We start from the raw sequence: 24,450 nt of genomic DNA on the forward strand, positions 1-24,450 counted from the left end.
GAGGATGGAATGTCAAGGCCACTGCTTCACACACAGCCTCATGCTGAGCTTGTAGCACACATGGCCAAAACTGTAAATGTACTAGTTTCAACAGAAGAGCAAAAATATCCTATCTTGAAATATGGTTCTAATATCCATTAATCTAATAACTGTTTGTTGATCTCCTTTTATGTGCCAGGCATAAAATGTGCCAGGTTCCTATGTGCTAGGAATAGGAGTTGCAGCCATAAACAAGACAGACAGGATCCCTGTCTTCATGGGTCATGCAGTCTAATGTAATTCATACCTTAAAAAATAATAACATAAACAACAGAATGTATTACTCTTGTGATACGGGCTTCAGAGGTAAAATACAGACTGCTAGGAAAGCAGAGAGACATAGCCTCATCTGAGGAGGTCAGAGAAGGCTCTCTTGAGAAAGTGATGTTTAAACTGACACCTGAAGGGTGAGGATGATGGAGGAGGGGAGAGAAGAGCATGTCAATCAGAGAAGATGGGCGTTATGGTGGAGATCATACTGCAAGAAGGCCAAAGTGAGCCCAGGCAGACGCTGGGAAGGAGAAAGACCGGAGAAGGGGAGCTGGGTGACCAGGAGTAAGTCTAAGTTGAAGACTTTGAGTTTCATCTGAAGATGCACTGGGAAGGAATGACAGGGTTTTGAACCTCTGAGAACTGATCAGATTTTCAGTTCTCAAAAGATCATTTTGGCTATAATGTGCAGAATGGAATGGGTGGGGGTGGAGGCAGAGTCAGGGAAGGAGGCAACCTGAGGAGTGAGTTCTTTCTGTTAAATAATGGAGTAAACATCAGCAGTTGCTGCGAGGTTGAGCTGGGCAGAAGGGAACTTTGGGCATAGAGAGAAGACAGACTTCCTGTTCTTATTCATTTTAAATCAAGTAATGACTTCTTTTACTAAGGAGTTTAAATAATTGATATTCAGGAATTCTCTGTGGCATGTGTGTTTTCTTGGTTCTTGGACTGGAGCCCTGAGCAGTGTTGCCTGCGTGTTTGTGCTGTTTGCTGGACAGCCGGCCCTTTTCCTCCCTGGCTGTTCTTTGGGACCTCCTTGCTCCTATTCTATCTGTTGTTGAAGCAGTGGGGCAAGGAGACCGTCGAAAGGGAGCTTTTCCACAAAGACCAGAGCTTACCTTATTTTTACAGCTGAAATCTCAAAGTCTGTATTCAATCCTTATAGGGGGTAGTGGTAGCTTTTTGGTTTTTATCAATTCTAGACTCAAATATGATTTTGTTTACAAAGCAAAGCATGATACACTGATCACACTAATCACTACAGGTAATGCCCATGAGAGAGGAGTGCGGTCCCAAAGAGACACCTCACTGATGAAGCACATGTGTCGAATGGATCTCTTCGATGACCCTTGCTACATTAACACGCAGGCTCTTCAGAGTACACTCGGCTCTGCCAGAAATCAAAGCTCAGCGCAGCCACTGGGGGACCAGTGGCATCGTGAAAGTAAGTAGTTGCTTTCTGTCTGTATTGTTTCCTGTGGGTGCGGTAGCAAATGACCCGCAAACTGGGCGTCTTAAAAGAACAGGAATGTATTGTTTCCCAGTCCTGGAGGCCATAGGTCATTATTTTATTATTTTATTTTATTTATTTTACTTTATTTTATTTTAATTTTAGTGATGGAGACAGAGAAAGACAGAGAGAAGAACAGATAGGGACAGACAGGAAGGCAGAGAGATGAGAAGCATCAATTCTTCATTGCAGCTGCATAGTTGTTCATTGATTGCTTTCTCATGTGTGCCTTGACCGGGGGACTACAGCAGAGCGAGTGACCCCTTGCTCAAGCCAGCGACCTTGGGCTTCAAGCCAGCAACCTTTGGGCTCAAGCCAGTGACCATGGGGTCATGTCTATGATTCCACACTCAAACTGGTGAGCCCGTGCTCAAGCTGGTTGAGCTTGGGGTTTCGAACCTGGGTCTTTCGTCTCCCAGTCCGACACTCTATCCACTGCACACCACCTGGTCAGGCAGGCCAGAGGTCCTTCATCAGTGTGTTAGTTAGCTGGCTGGCTTCTTCTGAAAGCTCTGGAGAAGAAGCTGTTTTGTTTTTTCCTAGTTCCCTGGCTTGTAGATTCACTCCAATATCTGTTCAATCTCCACATGTCCTTCACCCCTGTGTCTCAAATCTCCCTCCTTCTTTCTTTCTTTTTTTTTTTTAAAGGACAGTCACATATATTTCTTTTCTTTTCTTTTTTTTTTTTTTTTTTTTTTTTACAGAGGCAGAGATAGACAGGGACAGACAGACAGGAACAGAGAGAGATGAGAAGCATCAATCATCAGTTTCTCGTTGCGTGTTGCAACTTCTTAGTTGTTCATTGATTGCTTTCTCACATGTGCCTTGACCGCGGGCCTTCAGCAGACCGAGTAACCCCCTGATGGAGCCAGCGACCTTGGGTCCAAGCTGGTGAGCTCTTTGCTCAAGCCAGATGAGCCCGCGCTCAAGCTGGCGACCTTGGGGTCTTGAACCTGGGTTCTTCCGCATCCCAGTCTGACGCTCTATCCACTGCGCCACCACCTGGTCAGGCTCCTTCTTTCTTTTATAAGACAATAGTCTCTGAACTTAGAGTCAACCGAAATCCAGAAGAATCTCATTTTGAGGTCATTAATGACATCTGCAAAGACTCTTTTTTCAAATTAGGTCGCATTCACAGGTATAGCAGGTTAAGATTTGAACCTATCCTTTTGGGGTTACTATTCAACTCACTATTGTCTCTCCTTTATTTTTTACTTATTTTTATTGTTTTATTTTATTTTTTAGTGAAAGAGCAAGAGAGAGAGACAGAGTGAGAGTGAGAGAGAGACAGGCAGACAAAAAGGGAGAGAGATAAGAAGCATCAACTTGTAGTTACTTCACTTTAGTGTTCATTGGTTGTTTCTCATACGTGCCTTGACCCTTTGCTCAAGCCAGCAACCTTGGGGTCATATCTATGATCCCATGCTCAAGCCGGCAACCCTGCGCTCAAGCTGGCGAACTTGTGTTCAAGCTGGCGACCTTGGGGTTTTGAACCTGGGTCCTCAGCATCCCATGTTGACGTTCTATCCACTGTGCCAATATCTGGTTAGGCCATTGTCTTTCATTTTAAAGAAGGCTATTTCTTTTGCATTATTTTCAGGGGGCTAATAGGATTCTTTCTAATCTCAATCCCTTTCCATAATAACTGTTAATAACATAATTATTAACAGAACTTTGTGGTAATGTTAATGGAATTCAACATTTTGGGATTTTGGTTTTAAGTAAGCATTTCTGCTGTGTGCTCTTGCTGAAGGAAGTACTGTTAAAGCCAGAAGATAATTTTGAATTTGTTTGCATGAGGAGCAATGGCCATGATTTCAGTTCTGTTTATTGATGGTGTTAATTGTATTTGTTTAAAAATTACCCTTGGTAAGTTGTCTATACAGCAGCAAAATAAGATGGCTCTATTTTTTTTTAAACCATATACTGTGAATAAAAACAATAAAATGTTACTTAATCTTAAAATACATCACTCTCTTGCCAAATCATTTCCAAGGATAAATGTGTAAACAGTAACATAAATAAATAAAAGAAAAAACAAGCTACAATCAACTGAAATACAAATAAACAAAACATGCCTTTTGTAAATAGTGAAGTTTGTTGGGTTCCGAGATTGGCTTGGTGTCAAATTTGGTTCATTCCAAAGATGGAGGACCTGTCGCTGACCAAGTCCTTTCACTAGCCCAGGAAGCCTTTCCGGAACTGCCAAGGGCACCTTTACAGCTAGCATGGCCAGATGGCAAGACAAAATTTACAAGGAGATTTTGCTAAGCCTTGGTTAACCAGATCACCTTAACTCGCTAGACTAAGGAACAAAGGTCCTTATTGCCAGCCAGGTGACAAATGAACCATTTTCTTGCAAATTCTTCAAGATCACTTTTGGCTTGCAAACATCCCTGTTGGGTTCTCTGGAAGAAGACACCGAGATAGGGCTTGTCATTGAAGGGTCTTCATTGGGATCAGTTGTCAGGAAGGGAGAGATAGGAAGCAGTCTTGGGTAGAAGGAGAAATGGAGCTACCACGTAGGCCTGAGCCAACCCTGCAGAGAGCATATAGACTCTGTTTTATTTGCCACATGTTGGGCCCACTTATCTCAGTCTTTGGATGTGGACTGCAGGAGGGCTTGCTGAGGGTAAGGCAGCTCTTTGTAGCTGCAGTAGACCCTGAAGGGATGGTTAGCTGGAGGCTGGCTGCTGATGCCTAGGGCACTTGGTCCTTCCTTGAAGGGGGATCTGGGTAGTGTATCTTTGCATCCATCACAGAGGGCATCTTGTGCCATCGATAATGGGATATGCAATAAATTCAGATCCTGAAGTGAACTTAACTACAGTGTAGTATATCTGTGTGGACAAGGTAGATTTGCTAGAGGGACAGCTTTTTGAAATAAAGTTTGGGGACCTCAGGTTTAAAAGTAACTTTATAAGACTACTCACTTGATAGCTTCCATGTCATGAACTTCTCAGAGCAAAAACATATTAGAAATATGGGCCCTGACAGGGTGGTTAGTGTTGTCTTCATTCACCAATGTTGTGGATTTGATCCCTACTCAGGGCGCATACAAGTATCAACGGATGAATGCATAAATAAGTGGAACAACAAATATCTCTCTTTCTCTCTCACTCGTTTCCTCATACACAGTGGCCACTGGTTTCTAGGATTACCAAACCCTGCCAGGCAGTCATTGTAAAGGCTCCCTGAGCTGTAAGTAGAAGACGATTTGCTTGGACTCTGGTTCCACTTCAGGAGAGGACCTCCTTGTCTATTGTTACCTGTGGGCTGGGACTGGGCTTTCTGGGATGTTCCTGCCATTATCCTCCAAGTGTACATTTAAAGTAGGTGTTGGAGAATGTGCCTTTCTTGGGGGTTTCACAACTTTTACAGCCTATTTCTTGTTGGTGTGGGCTTGAGAGATTGGCATTTGCTTTAGAGGCCAAAAAGCCAGAGACCGGAAGAGGTTGTGGTTTTCTTGGTGATATAATTTACTGAAAAATTTAGTAGGATTTTGCGTTATTCTCTGAGTCAGTGATGCAGAATATTTCTTTATTATCCTCTTATTGCCTGAGGGATGCTTTCTTTCTTTCTTGTTATTGGTATTTTCTGTATTCTCTCTCTCTTTTTGATTGATGTTCACTGAGGTTTATTTAATTTAATTGATTTTTCCAAAATACTCAAATTTTGGTTTCCTTTTTCTTTATTGAGTTTTATGTTCTGTTTCATTGATTTTCATGTTTATCTTTACATTTTCCTTCTATTTTGTTTTGGATTAAATTTTTTCTCCTCTTTACCAATTCTACTACAGTTTCTTCTATCAACTTTATTGCTTTATTTCTCTAATAAAGTATTTATTCCACTTGAAATTTATATTTTATATGAGGTAGAGGGTCTAACAACATTATCTGTGTAATGGATTTAATTTTCAGTGTCTTCAGTTGACTAAATAATGTCTTCTTTCTTTAATGCCAATCTCTATTATAACACAGTCTTCTATATATGTGAATCTGTTTCTGAGACTTTTATATATGCGAATACTTTTTTCTATTGGTCCATTTGTCTGTTCTACGCCAGTATATTAAGTATATTATTTTTCTCAAAGTTAATACTATGTAAGGAAAGGACCAATGTAAAAGATAATACACCACTGTGTTAAGAGTGGTTCTATTTGGTGATAGGACCATGGGTGATTAATTTTCTTTGTTTTTCCAAGACTTAAAAGAATTAGCACGTGTAATTTCGAAAAGTAAAACAAAAATTTACAAAAGTCTGTGAGATATTCTCTTTCAGTAGAATTAGATTTTCAGCAAATGTTTGGATGATTTAAATCTTCTAGTACAGTGTATCTTGTCCCTGTGTTAATTTGGGAAACAGTGTTAGGAAAATATTGTCCAGATCTTCTGGCTGGCGCAGGATCTGTTGCCTCTGCGAGATGATATAATGTCTGTTTTTCTTTTGTTATATCATTGTCTGAAAGCTCTACACCATAATCTCAGAATAAACTGAAAGCCATTATGCACTAAGATGTGTGTGCATTCTTCTCCATGCTTGCACAAACACTTTCCCTCCCATACATAAACATGCACACAGCTGCTCATCAGAAGTTCTCCATTATGGCTGAAAACAGGCGGCACTAAGATCAACTATAACAATTACTTATCAAATCTAGACACATTACTTCAGGCTTTTTCTGGCAACAATAGAAAGACCTGATTGTAGAAATATTTATACACACTAGATATAGACTAAAGATGTTTTTAAAAGATATATTTGTGAATGCTGCATTATAATTGTGTTATATAGTGAGAAGTTCTTAAGCAGGGACAAAACTATAACATACTAACAGGAGAACTGGATTATGTCCACAGAGTGCTGGTTTCCTATATCAATAACTTCACAGGATTGTCCTAAGGTGTAGCACTCAGGACTTTTCATTTGTGAGATCCCTGCATAAGGACATGTAAACACCCCTTTATTTATAAAGGTGAAACCTGGTTTCTCTGCAAAAGGTTCTTTGCATTTAAAAAGACAGTCTGATTTTTATGGTTATTTTCCTAGTTAATTTGCCTTAATAAACATATGACTTTTACCTGGATTCAGACATAAGAATTTTATGTTATTACTTCTGGAGCTGCTGTATATCATCCTGATAGTCTTGTTATCTTCTGATGACCTTTGTGGTTGAACAAGTAGAGTGGCTAGACCAGTTGTGACAATGGAAAGATTTTCACATCCAAGGCAAGGACGGGCCTTAGAGTGTAATGATTAATAACCGGGTTTTGGAGTCAGATCTCATTTCAAATCTCAGATCTACAACATATCAGCATTATGACTTTGGGTAAGTCATTTAACCTTTTAAAAGATCCATTTCTTTGCCTATCTAATTTTGAGAGTCAAACAAAATAATATACATAAAGCATTGAGCAGTGCCTCTCATACTCATAAGTGGTAGCTACATAGTAATTATTATCACTAAGAGTATCAATAGTATTACTAAGTGCTGCCTGGATGTACCTTGTTATGCCCACAGTGCTCTCAACTCTGGTTTGGTCAAATAAGTTTGTAAAATATGATTTTTATGTTTGCTTGCTTATAATTTGCATTGGGACGTGGGCAGCGCCAAGTATATGTGATCTGTGAAATCGCAAATTACCTTTCTGCTTGGGAAGAGCCATTGTTTTGCTAATGTTTGCTGGAGGAGAGGTTTTTGTGCCAGATAGTTTTGGAAAAATGAGAGAGAAGGAGAAGAGGCAGAAGGAAGCCATGTTTTGCAGGGAGAGAAGAGAGAATGCAGGGTGCTGAAGAAGAAGGGAGTTTCGCAGAGAGAGAAGGTGTGCAGATGGGGCGCTTTTGCGAGCTCCACTAAGACTGGTGGGACCTTTGATTCTAGAAGAAACTGGAGGAAGTTCTCCTGATTGTAAAACCGGATAATGTGTCAGGGCTTTGTGAGCTTTGAATGAAGAAGGAAGTATTTTCCCTGAGTGTTTGCTTGTTGGGCGGTGTGAGACTTTAATAAAGAAATGGCCCACCATTTTTTGGCTCCACTGTTTCTTTACTGTCTGTCCAAATTCAATGAGAACCTGCATGTGAATGGCCACGATGGCAGCAGCTACAGGCCATACATCTGGATAACACTTATTCTGCAGAGACTTGGGGAGCTGTCTCAGGCCATGCCTCCCTGATGTTTTGCCTCCTTTTACCTGATTGACTCTGTTTTGTCCAGGCAAGTGAATGAAACCAGCAATACAGAAGTCATTTAATAGGAATACTATGAAGTTCAGCATAGCTTTGAAGTATATGTTTAGAAGGATCTCTGAAGCACATTAGTAATTTGTTTTTCTGGTGTTTTTTTTTTTTAAGCTAAATGCTAAAAGAATTGGCATAGTGTGAAGTTACTGTAGGCATTTTCGAAAGAGTTTGGGAAAATCTTAGAAGTTATCTATAATCCAAATACAGCATAAGCCTCTTTTTCTTCAACACACAGCCCCTGAGACATAAAGAGCCTCTTGCTGTAGTTATAAAAGCAGTTCTCACAGGTCAGTTACATTTCTCATCTGAAAGAAAAAACTCCTGTACCTGGGCAAGGCTTTCCTTGTAACAGAAGCCAAAGGCAGTGAATCTACCATTAAATTAGAGCCTGTTGGAAGTTTTGAAAATAATAACCCCATTTGTTCCAGAAACAGCATTACTTAAATAATGCTTGGTACATAGTAGGGCCTCAAATTACATTTGCTGAGTGAATGAATGATTGAATAAATGGATGGCTGAGGTGGTAACTTGGTGATGTTTCTTGTTTCTTTACTTCAGAAGCACCAGAAACTGTTCAGCCAGGTGCTGTGGCCCAGCCTGCCAGCTCACATTCTCTGCCACACATTAAGCAGCAGCTGTGGAATGAAGACTGCTACCATGGCAAGCTGAGCAGAAAGGCGGCAGAGAGCCTCTTAGTAAAGGATGGGGACTTTTTGGTTCGAGAGAGTGCGACATCTCCTGGCCAATATGTGCTGAGTGGACTACAGGGAGGCCATGCAAAACATCTTCTTCTGGTGGATCCTGAAGGCAAGGTATTATTGACTTCTCATTTTAGTCTTTACAGGATGTTGTGATTAAGGTTACTCTGAATGATAGATCTTAAACATGATATTGTTGGAAAGTGTTTAAGGCTAAGAAGTTTACTTTCTCTTGAACCCTCCAGCTGGAGCATGAAGTGCTAACAAAAGATTAGTAGAAGGCTCTGAGTGGGAGCCACCCTTTCGGATCAAGTAGAAGACAACTTCTCTCTGCCCCTCTCAATTTATTTCAGTGAATTAAGTGAATACCTACATGGTATAAGGATTCAGTCAACTGTTGCTCGGTATCACGTACTTAGTCCTTGCTCTCAGGTGCTTATAATTTCATAAAATAGATGTTTAAATAATTATACAGATGAATGACATAAAAACAGTTCAACTAAAGCATTATGCTGTTTCTCAAGATAGAGCAGTGCTCTAGATGTGGCAAACTAAAACACTTCTTGCGGGGTCTGAACTGTAAGATGAACCTTGAAAGACGGCAAAATCTTAAAAGGGAGGCATTTGAAGTATAGGAAAGGAGGCACAGGAGCAGACTGAGTAGTAGGATGGTATTAAGCCAATAAAATGGCTGGAGCAGAGGATGCCTGTAGACAAAATGATCCTGGAATAAAAACAACAAAATGGCAACAGTAAGTCCTTATCAATAATTACTTTAATTTTAAATGGTTTAGTTTCTCCAATCAAGAGAGGTAGAACTGTTGAATTAATAAAAAAAGAAAAAGAAAAAAAAAAGAACTGTATGCATTCTATAAGAGGTTTACTTCGGATTGAAGGACACACTTAAGTTGAAAGTGAAAGGATAAATGAAGATATTCCATGCAAATGATAAGCAAAAGAGAGCAGGGATAGCTGTATTTATATCAGATTAAGTAGACTTTAAGTCAAAAACTGTAAAAAAAGACAAAGAATGACATTATGTAATGATAAAAGGATCAATTCACTAGGAAGATACAATAATTATCTATATATATGCACCTAACATCAGAGCACCCAAGTATATGAAACAAACATAGACACAACTGAAGGGAGAAATAGACAGCAAAAGAATAACAGTAGGAGATTTCAGTACTCTACTTTCAATAATGGGTAGAACATTCGCACAGAAGATCAACAAAGAAACAGAGGACTTGAACAACACTATAGATCAAATGAACCCAATAGACATATACAGAGCACTCTACCCAATAGCAGCAGAATACACATTCTTTTCAGGCATACTCAGAACATCAGTATGTTAGGTCACAAATCCTAGGATAGATTATACGTTAAGTCCCCAAAGCAAGTCTTTTTTTTTTTTTGGTGGCAGAGACAGAGAGAGTCAGAGAGAGGGACAGATAGGGACAGATAAACAGGAAGGGAGAGAGATGAGAAACATCAATTCTTCATTGTGGTTCCTTAGTTGTTCATTGATTGATTTCTCATATGTGCCTTGACCAGGGGGCTGCAGCCAACTGAGTGACCCCTTGCTCGAGCCAGCGACCTTGGGCTCAAGCTGGTGAGCCTTGCTCAAACCCGATGAGCCCGTGCTCAAGCTGGTGACCTCAGGATTTTGAACCTGGGTCCTCCATGTCCCAGTCTGACACTCTGTCCATTGCACCACCATCTGGTCAGGCCCCAAAACAAGTCTTAATAAATTTAAGAAGCTGAAATCCTACCAAGTACCTTTTCTAATCATAGTGGGATGAAACTAGAAATTACTGGCAGAAAGAAAACTGTAATATTTACAAATATGTGGAAACTAAGTAGCACACTCTTGAACAACAAATGATTCAAAGAAGTGAAAAAATAAATTTGAAAATATCTGGGGACAAACTAAAATGAAAACATAGCGTGCCAAACTTGGGATGCAGAAAAAGCAATATGAAGGAAGTTGATAGTGATAAATGCCTACATTGAAAAAAGGAAAAAAATAAAGATCTCAAATAAACAACCTAACTTTATACATCAAGGAACTAAAAAAAAAGAGCAAACTAAGCCTAAAATTACCAGAAGAATGGAAATAATCCAGATCAGAGCAGAAATAAATGAAAGAGAATAGCAAAACAATAAGAAAAATCCATAAAGCTATGAGTTGGTTTTCTGAAAGGTAAACAAAATTGACAAACTATTAGCTAGGTTAGCTAAGAAAACTGGAAGGAAGACCCAAATAAATAAAATCAGAATTGAAAGTGAAGCCTGACCTGTGGTGATACAGTGGATGAAGTGTTGACCTAGAATGCTGAGGTCACTGGTTCAAAACCCGGGGCTTGCCTGGTCAAGGCACATATAAAAAGCAGCTACTATAAGTTGATGCTTTTGTTCCTTCACACCCCTAAAATCAATTTTAAAAAAAATCTATAAAAAAAAAGAACTGAAAGAGGAGACATTACAACTGATGGCAATTTGCAAAAACATGGAGGGCTCTTGAGAGTAAGTGAAATAAGTCAAATGGAAAAGAATCACATAGTATAATTTAACAAAAATGTGGGCTATAAAACAAAAAGCAACAAATGGACAAACAACTGATGCCACAGAAATGAAATGATTATAAGAGATTACTAAGAATAATTATATGGTAAGAAATTGGGTAACCTAGAAGAAATGGATAAATTCTTAAATATATAGTGTACTGAGATTGAATCATAAAAAAATAGAAAATCTAATCAGAAGAATTACTATTAAAGAGATTGAATCAGTAATCAAAAACTTTCCAATAAAGAAAAACCCAGTACCAGATGGCTTCTTTGTGAATTTTACAAAATATTTAAGGAAGACTTAAAGCCAATGCTACTTAAACTTTCCAAAAAAATTGAAGAGGAGGAAACACTTTCAAACTCCTTTTATGAGATCAGCATTACCCTGATACTAAAACCAAAAACCAAAAACAAAAACACTACAAAAAAAGAAAACTACAGGCCAATATTCATGATAAACATAGATGCAAAATCCTCTACAAAACACAAGCAAACTATTAAACAGTGCATTAAAAGGATCATACACCATAACTAAGTGGGCTTTATCCCTGGAATGCAAGGATGGTTTAACATATGATAATCAGCATGACACATCACATTAGCAGAATGAGGGATAAAAATCACATGATCATCTCAATAGATGAAGAAAAGTTAGGCCCTGGCCGGTTGGCTCAGTGGTAGAGCATCGGCCTGGCATGCAGAAGTCCAGGGTTCGATTCCCGGCCAGGGCACACAGGAGAAGCGCTCATCTGCTTCTCCACCCCTCCCCCTCTCCTTCCTCTCTGTCTCTCTCTTCCCCTCCAGCAGCCGAGGCTCCATTGGAGCGAAGATGGCCCAGGCGCTGGGGATGGATCCTCGGCCTCTGCCTCAGGCGCTAGAGTGGCTCTGGTCACAACAGAGCGACACCCCAGAAGGGCAGAGCATCACCCCCTGGTGGGCAGAGCGTGGCCCCCTGGTGGGTGTGCTGGGTGGATCCCGGTCAGGCACATGCAGGAGTCTGTCTGACTGTCTCTCCCCGTTTCCAGCTTCAGAAAAGAAAAAAAAAAAAGTTATTTGATAAAATTCAGTACACTTTCATGAAATATAAAAAGACACTCAACAAATTAAGAATAGTAAAGGCAATATATGTAATACCCACAACTAATATCATACTCAACAGTAAAAAACTGAAAGCTTTTTCTATAATGTCAGAAACAAGGTAAGAATGTCCATTCCTACTACTTTTATTCAATTTAGTATTAGAAATATTGTACTACTCAGAGCAATTAGGCAGGAAAAAGAAATAAAAGTCATCCAAATTGGAAAGGAAGAAGTAAAATGGTCTCAGATCTTATATGAAGATAACCCTAAAGACTCCACATAAAAAAACTGTTAGATCTAATAAACAATTTCAGCAAAGTTGCAGAAAATAAAATCAACATACAAAAATCAGTTGAATATCTATACACTAACAATGAACAGTAAAAAGAAAAGAAACTAAGAAAACAATCCCTGTTACAATAGCATTAAAAAAGAGTAATTACAATAGCATTAAAAAATACTTAAGAATGAAGTTAACCAAGGAGGCAAAAGACTTGCACACTGAAAACCACAAAACATTGCTGAAAGGAATTAAAGAAGATAAAAATAAATGGAAATATGACCCATGTTCATGGATTGGAAGATTTAATATTGTTAAAATGTATATACTACCAAAAATAATCTACAGATTTAATATAACCTTGAAAAAGAAGGCCAAAGCTGGAGACATCACACTTACTGATTTCAAACCATATTACAAAACTACAGTAATCAAAATGGTATGGTACTGGCATAAAGACAGACATATAGACCAATGGACAGAATGGAGAGCCCAGAAATAAACTTATGCATATATGGTCAAATAATCTTTGACAAGGTTGCCAAGAATACACAATGGAGAAAAGATAGTCTCTTCAACAAATGTGTTGGAAAAACTGGATATCCACATGCAAAAGAATGAATCTGGGCCCTTATTTTATACCACACACAAAAATTGTCTCAAAATAGGTCAAAGATTTAAATGTAAGATCAGAAACTCTAAAATTCCTAAGAGAAAGCATAAGGGAATAGTTTTATAACATTGGTCTTGGCAATAATATTTTTTGGACATGAAACCCAAAAAACCGACAATAAATGCAGAAAGCAAAACAACAAACAAAAAACAACAAGTGGCACCAAAAAGTTTCTGCACAGCACTGGAAACCATCAACAAAGTGAAAAAGCACTCTACAGAATGAGAGAAAATATTTGCAAGCCATATATATGATAAGGGATTAATTTTTAAAATATATAAGGAATTCTTGCAACAGAACAGCAAAAAGCAAAACAGAAAACACAAATAACCTGATTTAAAAATGGTAGGCAACTCAAATAGACATTTCTTCAAAGAAGGTGTACAAATGGACAAGTATATGAAAAGATGCTCAACAACACTATTATCAGAGAAATGCAAATCAAATTCATAGTAAGATATCATCTCACCTGTTAGGATGGCCATTATCCAAAAAACAGGAAAGAACAAATGTAGTTATACAGAAATTGAAACTCTTCTGCACTGTTGATGGGAATTTAAAATGGTGCAGCTGCTATGGAAAACAGTATATAGTTTCCTCAAAAAATTAAAAATAGAACTCCCATATGATTCAAATATCCCACTTCTGGATATTTATCCAAAAGACATATCCACAGGGAATGGCCAGTCGGTGGAACAGTCAGAACACGCACATTTATCTATTAGGTTCTCCATTTTATATGGTTGTGTTTCATGTTACCCCCAAACAACTACAACAGTAACATCAAAGATCACCATAGCAGGCCCTGACTGTGTGGTTCAGTGGATAAAGCGCTATCCCAGTGCACTGAAGCCATGGGTTCGATCCCCAATTAGGGCTTCACGAAAGCAATCCATGAGTACACAATGAAATGGAACAACTAGTTGATGCTTCTCTCTCTTTCTGTCTCTCTCTTTCTTTCCCTTCCTCTCTATTTCAATCAAAGGAAAGATTTTAAAAAATCACCCTAACAAATATAATAATAATAATGAAAAAAGTTTGAAATATTGTGAGAAGTACCAAAATGTTACACAGAGACACAAAGTGAGCAAATGCTGTTGGAAATAATGGTGCCAGTGGACTTGCTTGACACAGGGTTACCACAGACCTTCAATATATAAGAAATGCAATATTGGTAAAGCTCAATAAAGTAAAGGGAATAAAATGAGGTATTCCTATATAGTGTACATGGGGCCAGTATAGGCAGATTTGATTTTTCCAAAGAAGCCAAAAAAACAGATTTTATATGCAATCTCCCACTTTTTATTCAGTATACTTAATAACTCCCCATTGGACACCTTCTGCCTGCCTTCCTACCAAACTAAAACATCTCCTGGTTTGTTTTGCCAGGGTGGTTAGTTTATAATTAATTTATAACCACTGTTATATTTGGCATTTGTATGCAGGATCAATTAGAGACAAAGGGAAAGTAATTAGAGGATACTAGGTGACAACAGGTGAAAGCTTAAACCGGATGGAGGCAGGAAAAATCCAAAGGGGAGGGCAGATTGAGTCAAAATTAAGAACCCAGACTGGCAGGACTGATTAACCGATCTGACACGGATTGGGGATGAGATGGAGGAGATAAAAATATCTTCCAAGTGTGAAGCCATTTGAGAATAAATTGGAAACGTCATGCTCTTTTCCTTTCAATCCTTGAGTGTGTATTTTCAGAATAGGAATATTCTCTTACATAGCCATAGTACATTGATCAAAATTGAGAAGTTAAAACATTGGTATAATACTGTTAGGTAATTCACAGCCCATATTGAAATTTGGTCAATTATTCCAATAAGTGTGGGTGTGTTTAATATTCTGAAAACCAAGATCTAGATCAGGGGTCCCCAAACTTTTTACACAGGGGGCCAGTTCACTGTCCCTCAGACCATTGGAGGGCCAGACTATAAAAAAAAAAAACTATGAACAAATCCTTATGCACACTGCACATATCTTATTTTAAAGTAAGAAAACAAAATGGGAACAAATACAATATTTAAAATAAAGAACAAGTACATTTAAATCAACAAGCTGACCAGTATTTCAGTGGGAACTATGCTCCTGTCACTGACCACCAATGAAAGAGGTGCTCCTTCCGGAAGTGCAGCGGGGGCCGGATAAATGGCCTCAGGGGGCCGCATGTGGCCCGCGGGCCGTAGTTTGGGGACCCCTGATCTAGATAGAATTCAAAGGATCCTTAAGGAGATGTAGTAGAATTTCAAGACTAGGTGGTGCCTGGCTGCATACTTTCCCTGTCCTGGATGGTTCCCAGCCACCCTCCAAACAGGAGTGTATCAGGGCCAGGCTGCTGAGCCAGTGGAGTCAAATGGAGAGCAATGTCTATTGCCCATACCTAGGGTGAGGATATAATATCATAATTATAGGGAGGAAAGTTCACAGGAGAAGATAGGCCGAGGGCAACTGCGTTTCTTTGGCAAACAGACAAGAAGCTCTGTGTAACAAATATTTATGAATCACTAGCAGTAGTAAGTCTGCAGGAAGGAGACATGAATACCTATTAGAAAGGTCTGAGGAAGCTTCTTAGAGGACACAGGATTTGTATTGAGCCCCCAAGGAGAGGACTTTTTAGAAGGGCATGCTTCCTTCACAGACAGGATATTATGGAAGCGCTCTGCTTGATGGGATTTAATTGTAATCCTGAGATTCATGCTTGTATAAAACCTATTTAAATATTTATAGGAATGGTGACATGATAGAGTACAGGGGGTCCTCGGGTTACAACACAGTTCCATTCCTAAAACAGTGACGTAACCTGAATCTTGGTGTAAGTCAAAACACACCCTAGCCTAAGTCATTTACCTATCACAGTTGTAAAATCATAATCTAAAACATAAAAACACAACCAAGCCACAGAAAAATGAAAAGGACATAAACATACTGCACTGTACACTATAATGTAGTAACAGAAAAAAATGACAAAAATTGAATGTAAAAAAAGTACAATGGTAACAGCGTAAGCTGAAACACTCATGTCTCAATTATTTTATGTTTTTATGGGCATGAGCCTCGTAAATTGAAAACGTTGTATGTCAAGAGTGTTGTAACCCAAAGACTCCTGTATATCAAACAGTAACATGGCAAAGAAGTTGATTGCAAATTTGGATTGGTGGCAAGTATTTACCATTTCTCTAACTGGGAGAGACAGTTGCTTTAAGAAGGTGTTGGAGAATGAACAAACTGTTTTTTAAGGGATACAGAATTAAAAAGTACCTTTTCTTTTTTCTTTTTTTTTTATTATGCAAAATATCTCCTTCAGAGGTATATCTGTCGCCCATCCCAACCCTAATTGTTTACATTGGCTGTCAGGAGAACTATTATCATTTAACCTTAATACTTTTGTTCTTCCTTTTCAAGGTGAGGACTAAGGATCATGTATTTGATAATGTCGGCCACCTTATCAGATACCACATGGATAATAGTTTGCCAATCATCTCTTCTGGGAGCGAAGTAAGCCTTAAACAACCAGTGAGAAAAGATAATATCCCAGGACTTATGCATTTAAACAAATGATCATATGAAAAAACCATCACACTGATAATTCAAGATTCTCCACTTTGTGTTAGGACACAAGAATAATTCAGACTTGGTTTCTAGATGAAATAGAACACAAACTGTGAAGTGCATCTTTCCGAGACCGTCACGGACTAATGAAAATTGATCTTCAGAAAGTGGAAATCAGAAAAGGGGAAGAGGATTGGTCCATTTAAAAAGAAATTATACATATGCACGGATGTCACTTTTTAAGGCCACATTACATTGATAACAAGCTAAAAGCACAATTAAAATTTCACATGCTAAAGACAACTTGAATGAACTGCTGGGGCAGTAGTGGTATGTGCCTTTCAACTTGATAATTTGGGGACATTTTCATATTGGGGAGATTAGTTGTGTCTTCATATTCTATACAGAAATATTTGCCAAGAAAAAAAAATTTCCTTGTTACAAAAATAAGCGATTTGTTTGAGAGATACTGACTTTATTGTATATTCTGGTTAGCAGCACTTTGACCGCAATGTTAGAATGAATTTGAATTGTATTTGGACCGTGTCTATGCCAGTGGAATCAAATCAAAAGCTACTGAAAGTGTCGGTCTGTTGCTTCATTGGCCGGTCCCATTCACTGGTCAAAGGGTTGGGGCCCAAATCGGTTGGCCTAGTATTTCTCGTTTTTGCTATTTGGACTGTTTGTGTGCAGCACGTGACAAGCTGAAGAGGCCAAATGTATCAGTCATTTCTGATTTCATTGTATTTCTCCCTTCTTCTCTCCCATCACCAAAAAAAAAAAAAAAAAAAAAAAAAAAAAAAAAAAAAAAAGAGCTCATCAGTATGTGGATTTAAAAGATGGTAAACAAACCAGTGCTCTTGATAATTAATATCCAAATTGGTTCCATTGCTATTTAAAATACTGAATTTATTTGGAAGTATGGGGAGACATCCTTTGACTGGTCGGGACTAAATGATAGCCTCTCACCTACATGTACCCGTAGCACCTTTTCTAGATGTGGTCACACAAAGAGCAGGAGGGAGAGAGCATTGTAAAAGAAGCAGGTTTGCCACATGTGGACACACTGGTAAACTGATGGTATGAGTAAGCATTGTGGGAAAAGTGCTGGGCTGGCTGTCGTCAATGTGACCATGAGCAAGTGGCTGACCCTGTCTGACGCCCATGTCCTTGTCTATAAAATGAGAGAGCTGGGCTAGGCGAATTCAGAGCTCCGTTTCAGCCCTAACCTACTAGAGGCCTATCAAAAGCAAAGTTTCCGTGTATGTCAGTGTTGATAAGCAGTCTGTATAATTAAGGTTGAAAACATCAGTATTTTCCCTTCTGTTTGTGTCTATACTCAAAATGAATGGCACAACTGATATCAACATTCAAATAGTAAACACCCCAAGCTTTTCAGTCAAAAACATTGAAACTTTGGAATAATATAAGTAAATATGGTAGAGGTGGATTTGGTTGTTTTTTTGTTTTTGTTTATTTTTTGATTTGGTTGTTTTGAGTAGCAGAAACTGCTTCAGCCCTTTCCTTGCCTTTGCATGTAGAGATCTGGCCATTATTATAGAGTGTTTTATTATCCTGAGTTAGCTGGACAGTAGCCTTAACTCCACTTCATTTGGGCTATGTAGATACAACTTAATATTTGCAATTGTGATATATTCGCTAAGTTTTAAATAAAATATGGAAAACTTCTTTTGGATAGAAATAATCAGAAATTAAGCATACTGAACTCTAATATTTTTATGAAGAAGTTTATGATTTTATTTGTTCTGCTGTTAATTTCTTAGATAGGTTTCTTTCCTTTTATACAACTAGGAAATAATGTATTTTTTCATCAATTTTTTCATACCTCTTGGTTCTTCATTTTCTGTCCTCATAAAGGAAGGAGATCAGGAGGATATAAATCAGAGAAACTTATGGGTGTTCTAATCACCTTTATCAGAGACAGAGAAGGGCTGTGGTCTCAGTTTGGCTGAGTAGCGTGAACTGGGTAGCAGGAAAGAGTCGTGATACAATTAGATGCAGAGAGTATACACGATGTGAACAGTACACATGGGTAGTCAGTATTTGACTGTAATGGTTTAGTAGTTGGATGAGCAAATACTGTGCTTACAAATGCCACAGACACAATGGAAAAGAAACAACAAAGGAAATGTTTGATTGCATGCTATTTTAGTGACACACTCTTATCTTCATCTGTCTTAAAGTGGAAATCCATTTGCCTATAAATACCTGTAAACGACTTTTCAAAAAAAAATAAATGATTATTACTTTGTGACAATCAATGATACATGTCTGATGTTTGGAATTTGGAAAGTTTATCATTTGTAGGATGTGTCAGGGTCCCGACAGGAGACAGATGCCTCAATTAAATTGGGTAATTTGAGATTTTAATAAAGGGGCTCTGTTTTACAAAGGCGAGGGCAGAGTGTGGGAAAGCACAGAGGAGGATGCGCTGTCCTGGCCAGTGAAGGCTGAGGGAGGGAGCAATAACAGAAGGTGAGGGAGCTCTGTGGGAAGAGCTGCTTTTTAGGAATCATGGCCCACAGTAGAGGGACTCAATCAATCTTGGTAACTCCAAAAGAAGGTCATTACTTAACAAATGGTCCCTGGTCAGGTCACTCAGTCGGTGAGAACATTGTCCCAATATGCCAAGGTTGTGGGTTTGATCCGTGGTCAGGGCACATGCAAGAATCAATCAGTGAACACATCAATAAGTGGAACAACAAATAGATGTTTCTCTCTATTTCTTCCTTCCTCTCTCTCTAAAATTAATAATTTTTTAAAAATTGAAAATAAAAAAATGTAAAAAGAAATTTTGCTCTATCAAAATCAGAAATTTTTGCTCTGTGAGACTGTTAAGACTTGTCCTCACCCAGTATAACTTCTTTACTAATTGCATTTGCAAAAACCCTATTTCCAAGTAAGGTCACATTCTGAGGTTTTGGGTGAACATTAAATTTTTGTGGACACTTCAACCCCACCTACATGACCCAAGCCAGCTCAAGTTAGAAGATGTTTTAAGGTTCAGGTATCACAGAACCCCAGGAAAAACCTAAGTGTGAGGCTTCACAAAGTGCAAGAACCAGATAGCTCCATGGCTCTGAGTGACGGAAGTTCATGCTCTTCAGTCTACGTTCTGCCATATACATGATACAGCTATGTAGGTTGCGTATTTCCTATAACATACAGACAAGTGTAATAAAAGTCTGCTTCTCTTCTGTATGGCTACTACCTGACTCAGTTTCATGAAGTCTTATTTCAGTTATCTGGGAAGGCAATCTGATTGGCCCAGTTTGGGTCTGACACTCACCTTTAACCCAGTCAGGTATGGTCAGGTTTCAGATGGTGGGAAGGTAGTGATGGTGAAGTCATTGTGGCTGTGGGCAGGAGCAGATCTATGAGAGGTAACTTCATTCCGACCCACATGTCAACATTAAGTGAGCCTCTGGAACAGTGCACGGTACAAAGTAAATGCTCCCAAAATATCATTGACTGAATATACTACAAATAACGGTCTGATCTTCCTCCGCTCTTTCAATGTAAAAAGTCTGGGAGAAGTAGCATCCTTCCTAGCTCATAGGTGTGTCTGTTTAAAAAATGCAAGATGGTCCTAGCCTTATAGCCAGAGCATTGTCCCAATTCACCAACTCTGCAGGTTCCATCCCCAGTCATACAGGAAGAGATCGATGTTTCTGTCTGTCTGTCTGTCCCTTTCTGTCTTTCTAATATCAATCAATAAGTTAAAAAGAAAGAAATAAAAAGTACAAGATAAACTTTGACCCAGCATTTCACAAATAAGCTCTTAACCAGCATTCAAGGTCTTTGGTAGTTTCTCTCTTTCCCCCTACACTTGTCTTTATTACCCCAGAATACCTCTTTCTGTTTGTATATGTCTGGTCAAGTTAATTCCTTGTGCTCATCATACCTTCCCTTTGTAACACGCCTTTCCCATTCCTCCAGGCCTTAAGCGCTTCTGTTAGCAATGTTCTATCCACCTTCTCCAGTCTTACCTCTAAATATAAGAATTCTTCACCTTTGCAGGTCTGACCTTCACACTGTAATCATTCATGCTAATCAAACTGCTTGTTGACTCTCTTCCTCTACCAACCTTCCGTAAAAGAGCCTTCATTAGACACTCACTTTCCCCCAGAATTATTGCCTATTTACTCATATTACATGTAGTCAACTATGTTTTTGTGTTGTCTTATCTCCATTGACTTGAGAGAGGGAGGAGGAGAGAGAGAAAGAGAGAGAAGCATCACCTGTAGTTCTATTTAGTTGTGCACTCACTTGTTGCTTCTCATACGTACCCTGACCAGGGATCAAACCTGTGCCCTCAGTGCACTGGGACAATGCTGTATCCACTGAGCCATCACCAGGGCCTGTGTTGTCTTTTTAATGTAAGCATCTTGCACTCCAAAAAGAGTGCAAGGGGTAGGGTTCTGCCTCACACTTTGTATTCAAGCACCTAAGCTAGGAATTAAACAGGAAAGGCAGTCAGAAAATTTCATTGGTTATAATATATATATATTTCCATTTAAGTCCACTTTTAGAGACAAGGGTCTCTGATTTATTCTCTATTTTGCATTATTTTTTCGTGACTTCTGTACTTAAGCCTCACGTATATTTAGTGACAAGCTCTGGGTTTGGAGATAAGCTGGGTCAAATTCTGTCTCACATTAGTTGTGTAGCCATGGACAAGTCATTTAATTTTTTTGTCAGTTTCTTTTGATGTAAAATGGGATAATAATACATGTCCTAGCCCTCACGGGATTGTGTTGTGAAAACCAAATGAGCTAGTGTCTTTAAAAGAGCTTACCAAATTCTAAAGCACTGTGTAAGGAATAGTAAACTGTCTATTCCTGTGCTTTTCTTCCTTACATCTTTTATGCTTTCATCTCTTTAAGAAACAGTTGTTTGTGGGCAGGGGTCACTTAACATTCTTGCCATAGCATGCCATCGTAACCTTTACACAGGGCGCCTCACACAGTTTGCTGATGGACTTCAGTGAGACATAAAAGACTAGACCCTAAGTCTAGTTCTCACTAATAGATACCTTGGCTCAGGTTTCAACAACTGCCATTTACCTGAATGCCTTTATTTGCTTTTCCTGGCATAAAAAGCAGTCCATTATTTGTTCATTCACTTACTCATTTAACAAATTTGTTTTGTGTGCCTATTGGACCATGAAACATGCTGAATGTCCAAGAAGCAAAGTAAGTACTTCAGAATACTAACATTGGACTGAATAAAACAGATACACCAACTATTTATAGTTAGATATAAGAACTATAATAAGATATGCACACTGTGTACAGAGGTGAGAAATATTTCTGCCAGGGAAGCAGAAGGACAAAGTAAAAAAAAAAAAAAAGGAAGTCGAAACTGTTTAGGTGATGCAGAGGCTGGCACCTGGAAGCCAAACTCCAAGGTAAGGGATTGATGGGGAAATGAGGGATTCTGTGTGCTGGCGTCGAGGGGTTGCAAGCACGGGGAGCACGAGTCACCGCACCAGTAATGACGGAAAGGGCAAAAGGCCAGGGAAGACTAGCCAAAGGCTGGAGGCGAAGTACTCGGGCAATCGATAAACCCGCCCACACTAATCAACTCTTTTGTAATTGGCTCATATATTCACCAATGGGCACACAGAAGGAACTTCCCGCCACCTCTGGCGCCCGCTTTTAAACAGCTTTGTAGCATTTACAACCGCAGGCGGACTTCTCAACCAAGCTTGAGTAGGGCGGAGACTTTTGTCTTCACGTCCCGCCCTGTCCGGCATGGGCCCGCCTACCAGAAGAGGTTCTAGCTGGCGATTGACGGAGACAGCTGCTTCTCAATCTCTTTAGGGCTCCGAGTTCGGTTGTGACCAGGAAGGAGCTAGCAGATTGGAGCCCGGGTAGGGGGGTTTCCTAGAGGTTCGACTGCTACCTGGGTTAGGGTTTCCCAGCGGTGACAGCGTCCGTGGCCTCTGGTGAGTTTCGCTTTGTGGCTGGGCTTGAGGGTGGAGTTAGAGGGAGTGCGGGGTCCTCCGAATTCTGGCTGAGGCTGCCGGGAAGGCTGCCTCGCCACCTCCCCAAGTCCCGCGGTGGTGAATTGCCCGCGGGTTGCGGCGATCAGCCTTTGAAGTGTCGTTCTGCTTAGGAGTGACCTCTGGGAGGTCCTGTTCTCTTCTAGGCTGCTGGGCTAACCGCGAGACCCTCGTGGTCACCCTGGCGCCGTGCCTGGCTCACAGTGAGTGCTCTTTACACGTGTGTTGACCGAGTACTTGTGACGCTTGCAGCCAAAGCCAGCGATCCCTGGCAGCCTGGGATCTGTGCAGCTTCCGTCTCGCGGTACCTACTCGTTGTGCCCTAGCTGACGCCACACGGAGTTCCTTGGTAAGGCCATTAGTGATTCGTTTAGCCCTTAGGTGCTTACTCGCTGCATGCTCTGAGATCCCTGAATTGATTTGCCCAAGCTGCTGTCATTAGCACTGATCACAGATGATTGTCATCATTTGTTTACATGTTTATTTTTTTCTTTCACCAAGTCCGGTTAAACTTCGTAATCTTCAACAGTGCTTTGTAAATAATTGTTGAATGAATGAATAGGCCTCCTAAGCCTGGTGTTGTAAGTCTAAAACAGGCAAGAAGAGAAACTAGCATGTAAGCAAATAAGTAGAATTTACTAACTTTCAGGGCTTTTATAAACCCATTTTGTGGCATTTAACCTTTTCTTATAGTCATGAACTCAAGTGTCATTTAAGCTGAATTTTATTGTATCCTTCACAATGCATGAGAATTTATATGTACTCCTTTGATAAATAAATGCATTCAACTAACTGCCTTGGAATTTTCTTATGACTGGAATTGAGCAATAAGAAAAACATAGAAATATAAACAAAGTATGAAAAAGCTACAAATTCCATGGGGGAACAGGATAGGGAGGGCTTCTTGAAGGAGGTGGCATTTTTATGTTAGATAACAGTGCTAAGCACTTATATGCATTATCTTGTGAATCCTCATAACTAGTCTTTGAGGCAGGTACTATTTTAACCCCTATTTGGGCGAGAATGAGGGCACTCATCCTGGCAACCTGGGCTCAATTCTGGCTCACCTATTTATTAGCTGAGCAACTTTGAGCAAACTGTTTCCATTTATCAAAAGTCTTTTCTTTCTGTGAAACTTCTCTCAGCTTTCCTTTCTTCTAAGGCAGGGGTCCCCAAACTTTTTACACAGGGCGCCAGTTCACTGTCCCTCAGACCATTGGAGGGCCGGACTATAAAAAAAAAACTATGAACAAATCCCTATGCACACTGCACATATCTTATTTTAAAGTAAAAAAACAAAACGGGAACAAATATAACATTTAAAATAAAGAACAAGTAAATTTAAATCAACAAACTGACCAGTATTTCAATGGGAACTATGCTCCTCTCACTGACCACCAATGAAAGAGGTGCTCCTTCCGGAAGTGCTGTGGGGGCCGGATAAATGGCCTCAGGGGGCCGCATGTGGCCCACAGGCCGTAGTTTGGGGACCCCTGTTCTAAGGCAAAGTTAATATTTGCTTTGGTACTTTTCTCTGTTATAGAATTTATTACAATGTATCACTGTGACTATTAATATATATTATTGTTTCCGTAAGGGACTGTTTACTACCCAGAGTTAATACCATGTCTTAGATATATCTAAGGTATAACCTGGCACACAGCAGGTGCTCAGTAAAATTTTATTGAAATAATGAATCCATATAGGGCAACATGAATGTATTATGTTAACCCAACAAATAGTCATTGTTTGTCTACCATGTCCAAAGGGTGGGGTA

At 39.4% G+C, this 24,450-nt stretch overlaps 2 protein-coding genes across 2 annotated transcripts in view; both read left to right on the forward strand.

The window, feature by feature from the left end:
* Nucleotides 1-17,405, forward strand: part of SHC4 (SHC adaptor protein 4) — a 133,164-nt gene extending 115,759 nt beyond the window's left edge. Inside the window, exons 10-12 of the mRNA XM_066342073.1 lie at nt 1,295-1,474; nt 8,339-8,592; nt 16,499-17,405. Of these exons, the coding sequence (XP_066198170.1) occupies nt 1,295-1,474; nt 8,339-8,592; nt 16,499-16,654 (590 nt within the window). The 3' untranslated portion in view covers nt 16,655-17,405. The remainder of the gene's footprint in view (nt 1-1,294; nt 1,475-8,338; nt 8,593-16,498) is intronic.
* A 5,112-nt stretch (nt 17,406-22,517) lies between these two features.
* Nucleotides 22,518-24,450, forward strand: part of CEP152 (centrosomal protein 152) — a 112,275-nt gene continuing 110,342 nt past the window's right edge. Inside the window, exon 1 of the mRNA XM_066344297.1 lies at nt 22,518-22,616. The gene's annotated coding sequence lies outside the window, so the exon portion shown is untranslated. The remainder of the gene's footprint in view (nt 22,617-24,450) is intronic.

The sequence above is a fragment of the Saccopteryx leptura genome, chromosome 6 (assembly GCF_036850995.1).
Source record: "Saccopteryx leptura isolate mSacLep1 chromosome 6, mSacLep1_pri_phased_curated, whole genome shotgun sequence".
NCBI classification, from domain to species: Eukaryota; Metazoa; Chordata; class Mammalia; order Chiroptera; family Emballonuridae; genus Saccopteryx; species Saccopteryx leptura.